The sequence below is a fragment of the Argentina anserina genome, chromosome 6 (genome assembly GCF_933775445.1).
Source record: "Argentina anserina chromosome 6, drPotAnse1.1, whole genome shotgun sequence".
Taxonomy (NCBI): Eukaryota; Viridiplantae; Streptophyta; class Magnoliopsida; order Rosales; family Rosaceae; genus Argentina; species Argentina anserina.
Window position 1 is genome coordinate 1,226,162 of NC_065877.1, and position 11,675 is coordinate 1,237,836.

Below are 11,675 nucleotides of genomic sequence, written 5' to 3' on the forward strand. Positions count from 1 at the left end.
TAAAACAGAAAAAATTCATTACAGGACTTGCTACATTGATTACCCAAGTTGGACACAATGCTCAAAGTTGGTGAAATCCGTATCATCTAGCTTCATTTCACCTTTTAGACACTGCAAAATAAGAAAGAGATCTTCCCGTCTTGGATGCCGCTTATCAGCAGCAACAAAGTCATGAATAACTCCATCAACGACTACGCTACTCCAACCTGCAGTCTTCTTCACTCTGGTTTCCATGATTTCTCTAATCTTATCTGAGGAGCTTCACCTCCCGCTGGCAGCGTATGTGTTAGACAGCAATATGTATCCACCTTTCTCTGGCTCTAACTTGATTAGCTCTGTGGAAGCTATTTCAGCTAGTTCCATGTTTCCATGAGCTCTACAAGCACTCAGCATTGCTCCCCAGATGTTTTGACTTGGTTTTATAGGCATCTTTTCAATCACATCTTTGCCTCTATCAACCCCCCTGATCGACCAAAAAGATCCACCAAACAACCAGTGTTCAATTCCTGGCTGGCTGGCTCAATATCAAACTTTTTCTTCATATTGTTGAATACGCTGAGCCCTTCTTCCACAAGTCCACTATGACTACAAGCTGTAAGTACGGCAACAAGAGTCACCGCATTTGGCGACAGAATTCTCTGCATCTCAGAAAACAGATCAAGAGCTTTCCTTCCATAACCATGAAATGCAAATCCAGTGATCATTGTTGTCCATACGGTCACATCTTTTTCTGTCAATCCCTTGAAAAGCAAGAATGCTCTTTCTATGCTTCCTGCCTTGCAGTGCAAGTCTATTAAAGCAGAACCCAAAAATGCATCTATTTTCATCTGCATTCTCAAAATCAAGCCGTGCATCCATTTTCCTTGGTCCAGTGCTCTAATTTCCGCTGCAGCAGAGACCAAATTAACCAAGTGACATGATCAGGCCTCACTTTCTCTGTTACCATATTGTTGAACACCTTAATTACAACACCATATTCGCCCCGCTTGGCATAACCAGAAATTAATGAATTCCAAGACACAAGATCTCTCCTAGGCATTTGCTTGAAATAGTTGTGTGCTAGTTCTAAATTGCCAACCTTAGCATACCCTGCAGCCATGGTGTTCCACGAAACGATATCTTTCTCTACTAAAGCATTAAAAATATTTAAGGCAGTCTCCAGCTTATTGAACTTCACATACATGTCTAAAAGAGCATTCGCCAAGATCAAATTTGAAGAAGTACTAGTTTTCCTCCTCTCAATCCATGCATGTACATTCCCAGTCGAGCAGCTCCTAATGCTCCACAAGACATAAGAAATCCTAATATGGTAAAGTCATCTGGTTTATGACACGAATCCATCATCTTATAGAAGAGTTGTAGAGCTTCTACACCAGATCCCTTCTTAGCGTAACCAACAATCATGATATTAAATGAGACCCTATCTGGTGTTAGCATGTCATGGAAAACTCTGCGAGCTAGCTCCATTTGTTCTTTCTCCATATACATCTAGATGAGGCTGTTTTGCAGGTATCCCTGTGACAACAAACCAGTAACGATAGCATGACAGTGTATCTGCTTTGCATCTGATAGACACTTGGATGCTTGGAGTAAGTAAACAAGGGTGTTTTTATCTGGGTATATATCATCATAGAGCAACAACTTGTATAGGCCAAATGATTGACTTCTACAGAAAGATAAGGCAGAGAGATCATGCAATTGTATATGTAAAGATTGGGACAAGGAGTATAGTGATGGAAAAGGAGAATCGCAATGTCTAAATTTTCAGGGTACGAAATGGCTGAGAATGTGAGAAGCCTGCTCATCGGAAATGTTTGACCAATGAGACATGTCCTCATCATCTGCCCCAATATCTGTTTGAAATGGTACCTCGTACGACATTTCTCCAGCAATGCGAGATTTGGGAGATTGAGTTCAAGGGCAACAGTCGGATCCCAGAGGCTCCTGCTGCTCGTCGAAGCTGAGCTTAAAAGGCGGATACCTCTCCCATATTGATACATAACTACATGCTCAAATACATAACTCCCGCATTCGGCTTGATCTGTTTGAATAAGTATGTTTTGTTGGTGATTCTGGGCTTCAATCGAAATCCTTGGGCATTAAATTGTTGTTGTTTAATTTGCAACAAAGCATTCAAGCACCCATCACTTGTTCGACAAAATGCCCAAGATAACCTTTTCAGTATTTCTGCACCCTATCAGACAAGTACCAGCTCGGCTTTCTGATCTCTTCATTGGTCTTCAACCTCGTCAATTTGTTCATCTTCTTCTTCACTCCCATGATTATTGAGATGATGGAGCAGAGGCATAAGATAGAGAGGGAACATAACATTGGGGAAACAATTTCAGGAGGAGCAATTTGTCTACACTTGTTGATTACAGTGGTGATGAGAATTCGACTTCAGGGGGAGATCAAATTCAGTCTTTGAAGCAAAATGGGTTTAGCTTCTACGGAATGACTTCTTTGTTCTTCAACAATATTGGTTAGTTTTTCTTCAGCAACATCATCAGGTTGGTGACCCAGATTGCCTTCTATGCAATGGAGGAACCAGAAATCTGAAATGGATAGGGCTGGTGATAAATAATAATAAAATTATAAAAGAAAACTAGATAGCTAAATAATTTTTAAAAATGTTGTGACTGAAGAAAGAGATGGAGAAAATGGAGAAAGAACAAGAAATGTTTCTTATACTTATAGAAAAGAAAAATATTGTAAGATGTTTTGGAACACTGAAAAGATATTGTGAGATAAAAAGAAGAATGAGAATGTAAGAAGAAAAATAAAAAGAAAAGATTGAGAGAGAACGAAAAAAGAAACAAGAAAAATAATGAATAAAAGAAGAAATGTGGGTTTTGGTGTATTACTCATGCTACTAAGCCAACTGAACAACTTTACTACATGTGCATTTTGTAATATAGAAGTATAAATACAAGCTGTTTTTCGGGTAGGCTATGCCAGACCAGCCCGCCACACAGTTCCGCCCTGCTTCTATGTTGCTTATTGGTCATATATTCATTCACCTTTTGGATTATGGCTATTATGTTATGCAATTATAAGCTATTTGGGTATGTTTGTGGTGTGTTGATGAGGATAGTTTAGGACCACAAAGCTATTTGAGATGTTTTACAGAGTTTGAAGGTTTTGATGATGCACTGTTTGAGATGGTAGAGAAGGGTTTATGATCCGAATTTGAGTACCTTCATGTGGTACTTGATTGGTTGTGTAGATGTATGGTTGTTGATGAAGCTGTAGAGTTGGAAAGGTTTAAATCACGACTGCATTTGAAGTTAACTTTAGGGGCCTCATCCATCTTTGTACCCATCATTCAAAGTTGTCTTCATTGTTCATTCAAGCCATTTTCAGTTTTTTATTCCATTTTATATTAGCAAGCTTCTCATTGGACCTACTTTTGGAAATCGTTTTCCCATCCACCCACCCATTCCTAACTTCATTGGCCTTCTCATCTTCATGTTTCTATTCTATATCTCATTACCATATCATAAGCTCATAGCCTTCATATTGAACTATTTTCATTTAATATTTTAAGTTTCAACATCATAATTATGGTATCATTTCATATATTGTTTTTCATTCCATAATCGTATCATCTTTTCCTACCTAATTCTATTATGGTATCATTCATTTCATATTTCAAATCGGTACCATAACATCCTTAGCATTCTTATGCAATTTCTTTTAACTCCACCCTATTTCATCTCATTCAACTCCACCACATGTCATATTTCATAGAGTTTGACAATATCAAAAATAGTGGCAAGCTTGGCTCAAGGCATCATTTGCTCCCTTGATCCAGCATGAGGGGGAGTATTGAAGCATTGTGCAGTGTTGCAGGGCAGTGCAATGCATGCATGGTTGCAGAGGGCTACAGGGAAGAAGTGTTGTAGTGATGCAGGACAGTGCATTCATGACTGCAGAGGCTGTGTAGGCAGAGCAGGGCTGTCTCAAAGCATTAGGAGGCCCAGTGTGAGATTAAAATCAGGGCCCTAATTTTCAGAAGGTATTACATAAATATATGCCTAAATATATTATTAAAAATAATTATTTGCAATTATCATAGCAAATTTCAATTATATATAAGCAAATAGATAAAACTTTTTTGTTATTTTTATTTAATTTGAGCCTAAACATATAAATTTAAAGTTTAACAACAATAGTTTTTTCATTTTAATAAAATATTAATTAAAATAAACAAATAGATGAAATAATATGAAAAAAGATCAAAAATAAGTAATATATCTCCCCAACGAATCAAGAAAAAAATATTAAGGAAATACAAAAAATGATGAAAATGCATAATTGGACAAAGTCACAAAGGTATCTAGTATCTACAAAACTAAAGAAAAAATGAGGTAGAAAATAGGGTCTAAAAGGATAAAATAAATAAATAAATATATGAAGTAATATGAGTCGAACCCTAGCGCAAGCTACGGGAAAGTAACATTTAGTTAATATCATCAATTTGCCAACTAAACCGTTGAAGGTTTGTTTAAAGAGACTCTTTCACATAATGAACTACATACTAGGTGTATATATATATAGCCCCAAAATATAGATGTGCGGTCATGTGCGTGTGCTCCTCTTGCACATGCTAAGAGCCGGCCCTGAGGCAGAGCTGCAAGTGGAACTGCACAAGGATGTCGTTTGCTCAAGTTGGTGGTCGTTTTCTATCATTTGGTGTCGTTTGGTGTTCATCCTACAACATTAATTGCAATATCAATTCTCAGATCTCCTCTCCTTAAACTCTGGTTGTTTGTCAGCAATTCACACACTTATATCTTGGTTTGTGTAATTCTAGTATACTGTTCATAGTAGGGTAGAGTTGTTAGAACTCTTTTTCTCTTGTTATTTAAGTCTTCTCTTGTATCTTTGTAATCACTAACTGAATGAAATACATTTGGAAATCCTCCAAGTTCATCTTCTTCTTTAGTTCACATTTCAACATGATATCATAGCAACTGGTTCATGAAGTATACTAGAGAAAATTCATCTCAACTTCTCTTTCTTATTCCTTCATTTGTTTGTCATAATTTCAACATGGACAAGGAACAAAACATCGCGGCTTTACTGTTTTGTCTAAACACAGAAGCTTTTGAAGTTTGAACTAATCAACTAAGGGGTATAGCAAAACAAATGAAGATATTCCAAACACACCCTATGGGTGTGGGGATGAGAAAGTAGTGGTTATTGAGCGAGTGAATATGTGCTCTCCCAGTTTTTCTCGGCAATCTTCTATTAATAAATCCAAAAAAGAAGTAAAAAAGTCAAATGGTTAAATTTTTGAATTACTTAATTTGTCTAGAGTTTATTAATCATCACTATATGTAAATATATTTTCAATAGGGATAAAAGTGTAATTTGACAAAAAATAAACCCAAAAATAAAGTTTTTTTTATAGTTACTGACTTGCTCACCCACAATCTCCATAATTGAAGGGAACTACCAACCATAATCTCAACACCTCTAACAAGTATTAGGCTAGTACAATATGAAAAGAATTCATTTTCTGTTTTTTACCATCATAGTCGTGTTATTTTGTGAGTATGTGACAGATGGGTAGATCTAGAAGTTCATAATTCAGTAAAACTTTGACTCCTCATTTATAGTAGTAGAGATTTGTTTTTCTCAAGTAAATGTCTACCTCAAAGAAAAAGAAAAGTAACTGTCTAAATTACAAATTCATTTCATGTGGACACTAGAGTCATGGTAATTATCTAAAAATGATTGATTAGAGTCACACGTAATTTTAGAATCCACTAATAATTACTTTATACCGAATATATGAGTATTGGTCCTTGTAATCACTACGCATAAGTTTTAGATACTATCTCAGTAAGTGCTTGTTAAGAAAGTCACAAAAGATCATAGCTTAAATGAGAGTGCGCAACTGCAGCTGTAGAGTCGTGACAATCTCGGTGAACGTAACAGGTATACATCTACTCTATTTAGTTTATGTTGATCCAATGTGTTTGTATAGAAGAGTTGATTTCAGTTCCCTTTTCAATTGGTATCAGAGCATCCAGATTCATGAACACACTAGTAAAGTAAATGATGTCATTTAACATGAAGCATCAATGTATCAACTTGATACGATCAAGTGAACGGTAGAATTTTAGAATTAAAATGTACTAAGAAGAGAAACCAAACTCAGTTGTAATTCTATACATTCCAAACAATTAAGTAGAACTGTATTGTGGAATCTTGCCCAACAAACAAAGAGAGAGACCTTATTCATTTCATTGGCTTCTGTGGAAAGTGCATCAGATAGGGAGTGGTACCATCTTCTAAAAGAAAGTGTGTCATTTTCTACTATCTGACTCCACCCAGATATCTCTCTCTTTCCAATAAGAATTCCAGCAAATTTGTTAGGGAACTCTCCTCACTTTTCAAGAAGAAAAGGATTTAAAGCCATCAACCCAAGTATTTATATTGTTTCTTGTAGCCAGAAGCTTCCAATACTGCTTTATAGAACAAGAACCATTATCATCATCTACCTTCAACTTGCATTATTTTTTCTCAGAATACAATACATCATAGAAAACCATCCATCCCTTTTACATAGCCCCCTACCCATTATCCATATAAGAATATTAAAGAGCTCTCACCACCAACATTTTTGGTCACACCCAACTAACCCCACCTTTGATATTACAAGAGGAACTCATCTAGCTAATTAAAATTCTTCCCTAGGCTTGAACATGACAATCAGTCCTTTGTTTTACACAACTGGAAAATTTACGGTGAACAGTTGCTATGGCTTGATTATCACTTCTGTTCTAATGAGTTGTAAGAATGGTACTAACTAAAACAGGACTTATTTTGGGGGAGCCTAGGAAGAGTTATGTGATTCCGGCTTAACCATTGTCGATGCATCCTGCTGATGTGAACGGAAAATTGCAGGGGCAAGTGATACGGGCATGATGCAAAGTGCCTTGGATTGAAGGTATTGCATAGCAGCTCCTACATCTTCTTCCATCAGCTTAGCTACCTGTTGCTCTGTGCCATCATTTGACCACTTCTCCCATGCTTGTTGTCCTTCAATCCCCTCTCCCTTCATAAACCAAGAACACATCTTTTAAATTTGAGTAATAAAAAGGATTATTGAGAAAAAAACCTGGATCAAGTAAAGATAGGTTTAGGGCTGCATTGTTCAGGTTTGATTACCTCAACTGCTGATGATAAGGGTACATCAGCTACAAGCTGGGCCACTGCACCTGCTCCTCCAAGTCTACTCATGCTCAAAACCTGTTTCAATATAAACTTCGAGAATGAAGAAAAGTTGTACAATTTTGATCATTTCCTATTGATTACGACTTCATTGAATTCTGGAGGTTCTAACCAGACAAACTCATTTCATCAATTGACAAAATAACTATTTCATACGAAAAATTAAAGTTTCAATGCCTTTAATGATGTCTGGCATGTGCAGCAAAAATGACTGGGACCTACCTGATGGTGTAAGACATTTTCAAGACTTTGGTAATTGGAAGCTATTAGTATTACCACACAACTGGTTGGCATTTGGTACACGTTTTTGATGTAATGATGAATAAATATGCTTTTTACCAGTGTGCAGGAAAAGCTAAATGTAAAGAACCATTTGAGTATGTTTACAATCTTACGAAGTCTTTCAAAAACTTGAAACTTTCCCATTATTAGTTCAATTATGAACCAATTTGATTTAGGATAAGCATTACCTTTACTTGGAGCCTTAAGAATTTAACATAGTCGACGATTTCGTCAAGCATAGCAGCCCTATCTGTCTGCATAAGTTATCATGACATGTCAATACACATGGAGAAAATCTAAAATACAAGGCAAATTCCCAAGAAACAGTCATTGCAGAAGCGATCAAAACTGCAGTTTTTGTCACTAACCTTGTTACAACTAGGTACTAATTCCTGCAAAGCCTTCATTCTTTCTGCAATTCTTTCCCGGCGTAACTGATAAAAGAACATGAATTTCCAATATTAGATGTCATGATCATGTTTTAGTTGTATACAGGAAGAATAGTATTAGGTAGTACTCCTGAACAATATGCTGCTGAATTATCTATGAGACAGCAAAATCTAGTTTACCCGCTCGGCGATACTGTGGGGATCTGTGGCTTGGCCTCGTCGTGCTCGGACCCTTGGGCGGATAGCAGGAGGGTGATGAACAGCAGCAGTTGGCGCTGGTGCTGGTTGGCTATGAAACTGCAAGTATCAATTATGAACAATTTGATAAGCACTCAATCATTAGTTTATTCATTGAGCAGATTGATGAAATTATTAGCTACGTAACAGAACAGATAGGTGAAAGCTGAATGTGACTGAGCACTTGCCAACTGATATTCAGCTCAAAGGCAATGGGATATATAAAACACACTTATTGAGTTATTGTTACTCAATCACTTTCAACACAAGTTTGATGAATTAGATTTCCATCAGACTAATCCAAACAGTCCATAGTGGAAGGAAGGACCATCTTACAAGTATTAAAGAGACGATTACATCACTTCAATAACAAGTCATATCATAATTTTTTTTTTCAAACTTCCCTAGTTCCATACTCCATCAAATGCTTTTTTACAGGCACAGAGATACAGAGCATTTAAGTTAATTTTCGGCATCTAGTTGCGTAAAATCTTGGCATCACGGATAGGTCAAGATACTTTTGATTTCGAAGAAGAAAATTAAACTTCTATAACTTTTGAGAAAATAGAGAAACATATAAAACAAACAGTTCATACAAAATTCACTAAAGCATCACAGGGCAGCTCTAAAGTCATTAACTGAAACATCAAAGAATTAGAAAAAAAATCCATATGCCCCTAAAATATGCATAAAGAAAATAATCAAACAAATTAAGATCCCCTAAATTCTGCAGCAAAATCTTTCAGAACAGAAGTCAAACCTATAGACAGAGTCAACTCCATGTTAAGGGTAAAACAAGGCTTCTATGACAAAGATTGCCACTATAACAACCTAAAAAGACTATATTGTCCTTTAGACGGAACAAACCCTTCTGTTCAGTTCACACATGTTTTTTTGTGTCTTGTGACTCTTGTCAATCAGGCACACCTTGTACTGAAAAATAGCATACCCCACCTTCGCTCCAGCGCGTGTAAAACACACTTCTTCACTACTACAACTAAGGAGAGCTACCCAACTATACCCTTAGGGCCTTAACCATCATGAAGAGTTAAGAGGATACCTAAGATTCTAAGAAGATGCCCAGAGTATTGAAATTCCAAAGATTTGAGTAGTGCGTTCATTTAATTCGGAAGACGGAAGCAGTGTTGGATTAGTTCAACAGAGCATGTATCGAATCATCCAACTGCTCAAATCTTCGTAGTTTCAATATCCCATAGCACTATTAACACAAACTCGATTATATCTTAACCCTTTATAGCAGAGGACAATAAGCAATACGCCAGGCATGTATTTATCATCAAACTGCTCACATCTACAGAATCTTCATAAATACGAAATTTTCAGTAGTACTGTAGTACTACGGAGCAGTATGACATGAAAGGTGTCTCTGAAATCTGAATATTCAGTTTTTTTTAGACAACATGACATATAAAAGGTATCTCTGAATACAAATTCGGGGGCAATTTCGTCATTTATTACAGAATGTTGGGTTGAGGAGGACTGACCTGCTGGTGAGGCTGTGGAGGAGGTGGCGGTGGCGTTGGCCGGACAGGGTGGCTTTGCAAATGTCCAAATGCCGGAAACAAACTCGTCATGTTATGAACCGGATTATCTCTTTCCTGCCACGCCATCAACTAAAATCCATGTCAATAAAAACCGACCAAACCCAAAAGTCACCAACTCAAACTCAAACTGAAACCAAAGCCAAAGCAGGAGACTTACATTAGAACTGTTACCATTGTTGTTGTTGGTGTTGTTCGAGTTGCGTTCAGCTTCATCTCTAAACCTGTCTTGTCCGAGAAAGCCCTGCTCCGAATTCAGACCCAAAGGCATCCGCATACCCATCCCAACTCCTCCTCCTCTGTACCCGGAAGAAGAAGAAGACCCGGCTCCGGAGCCGAGCTGGAGCACCATGGGCATGGACCCCACGTCAACATAGCCTGAGTCAGCAGCAGAGGCGGAGGAGCCGCCGTAGGGTTGAGGAACCGCCATGATCTCCTCGAAGAAATCGTCTCCGAGTCCCTCAGGCGGATTACCCGCCATGGTTTAGAGAGAAAAAGAGGACTTTTTTTGTTGGGGTAAAAAATATGAGGACTTTTTAGTAAGAATCAGACCAAAGCTTGGTTCTTGAGGTGAACCAAGAACAAGGTGGTGATGTTGTTGCTGTTGGGTTTATTTTATGGGAGGCATTGGATATGGGGAGTGGTGAAGAAATGGGTTGGGGTGGTGATGGTGTTGGACCCGATGACCCGGAAATGGTGTTTATTGGGGGTTGTGTGGTTTGGAGCTTTTTGGGTTTTGAGAGAGAGAGAGAGAGAGAGAGAGAGGAGGAAGAGGAAGAGGAAGAGGAAGAGGAAGAGGAAAGGTGGAGGCTTTTGGTGGTGGTGTTGATGGAGGAAAAAAGTCTTTTTGGGCTTCTCTCAAAGAGTTGTTCTTTAGCTTTTTAGGATTGAGATTGAAACACTAGTAATGCTGCTGCTGCTGCTTCTGGGTTTTCTGTTTGAGTTTGAGTTTGAGTTTGTGTGAGTTATGGATTTAAAGGGGCGGAGGGCGACTGAGGAGGAGGGACAGTAGAAGACAGAAAGAAAGAGAGTAATCAGACATTTTTATTGGTTTTGGCTTCTTTTTTTAGTGTGGAATTGTGGGACTTGGACTAGTACACTTCTCTGTTACTACGCGCGGACAAGAGGCCGTGACTGGCGTTTTTCCTTTTTCAAAGTTAGAAGAAAGTGATGAGCTTTGTGAGTTGGAGTGTAGAACATATTTCTCTTGTTGAAAATTAGTGAGTTACTTGGGGACTCATTTTCTTTGATTAGACACGTTTGGATTTGGGATTAGTCACTTCAACGTCTGTATGCTGTGCGTTTACGCTAGTTGAATAATGACAAGTTACGTTTATACTACACTTGTAAAACTTCTTTTGCATGTCAAATGATATGATCAGGTGTCATAATGAATATGAACTCGAGAGGTAGAATTTGTGTTGATACATTATGAAATTTGGAAAGATGAATAACATGAACACTCTTATTATTCCTTTTCACACATGATTTAATTTTTGTAATCAAACCTTTAGAGAATAACTTCTCATTAATCTTTGCACCGGTAAAAGAGTAATATATATATATATATAGTTAATATCTATAGTGAAACTTCACTATAAAATTACATAGTGAAGTTTCGATTTTGACACACTTTTCGGTTACATTTTTTCACCATAAGCGATTCAATATATATGTATGGTATTCAAGATCATCTCTACAAAGTTTCATCCAATTTGACAATTGTTTGAGCTTTTCAAAATTGAGATTTAAACGAACGGTTCACGTTAAACAGTTTTAATTCATTCATTGATTTAATCTAATTTCAATACCTTAACGATGTCTGAATTAGATGAAATTTTGTAAAGATGATCTTGAATAACATACCTAAATATTGAATCGTTTATGGTGAAAAAATTTGACCGAAAAGTGTGCCAAAATTGGAACTTCACTCTGTAATTTCAGAGTGAAGCTTCACTCT

General features: G+C 37.3%; 2 protein-coding genes across 3 annotated transcripts; both read right to left on the minus strand.

Annotated features, from left to right (window-relative positions):
- Positions 1-49: 49 nt before the first annotated feature.
- Positions 50-2,012, minus strand: LOC126799686 (pentatricopeptide repeat-containing protein At3g04750, mitochondrial). The gene is given in 4 exon segments (XM_050526932.1): positions 50-910; positions 913-1,257; positions 1,260-1,686; positions 1,689-2,012. Coding segments are annotated over 4 exon segments (1,557 nt in total). The 5' UTR covers positions 2,001-2,012; the 3' UTR covers positions 50-437.
- Positions 2,013-6,472: 4,460 nt separating this feature from the next.
- Positions 6,473-10,690, minus strand: LOC126797497 (transcription factor UNE12-like). Of its 2 annotated transcripts, none has more exons than XM_050524121.1 (7): positions 9,876-10,690; positions 9,659-9,772; positions 8,097-8,213; positions 7,896-7,961; positions 7,716-7,781; positions 7,183-7,263; positions 6,473-7,069 (listed from the first exon to the last, which is right to left on the minus strand). In XM_050524121.1, the coding sequence occupies exons 1-7, from the start codon at positions 10,194-10,196 to the stop codon at positions 6,848-6,850; spliced, it is 987 nt and encodes a 328-aa protein (XP_050380078.1). In that variant the 5' UTR covers positions 10,197-10,690; the 3' UTR covers positions 6,473-6,847. The 2 variants fall into 2 exon arrangements, with proteins under 2 accessions (XP_050380078.1, XP_050380077.1); XM_050524120.1 differs by having other exon boundaries at positions 6,474-7,069; positions 9,659-9,787; positions 9,876-10,670.
- Between the last annotated feature and the right edge of the window lie 985 nt (positions 10,691-11,675).

Excerpts from the sequence above, each read along its gene's own strand:
- LOC126797497 (XM_050524120.1), bottom strand. The coding sequence starts at position 10,196 with ATGGCGGGTAATCCGCCTGAGGGACTCGGAGACGATTTCTTCGAGGAG. Across the intron at positions 7,962-8,096 it reads CCCACAGTATCGCCGAGCGG|TTACGCCGGGAAAGAATTGC; the intron begins GTAAACTAGATT and ends TTCTTTTATCAG. Across the intron at positions 7,070-7,182 it reads CCTTATCATCAGCAGTTGAG|GGAGAGGGGATTGAAGGACA; the intron begins GTAATCAAACCT and ends TGGTTTATGAAG.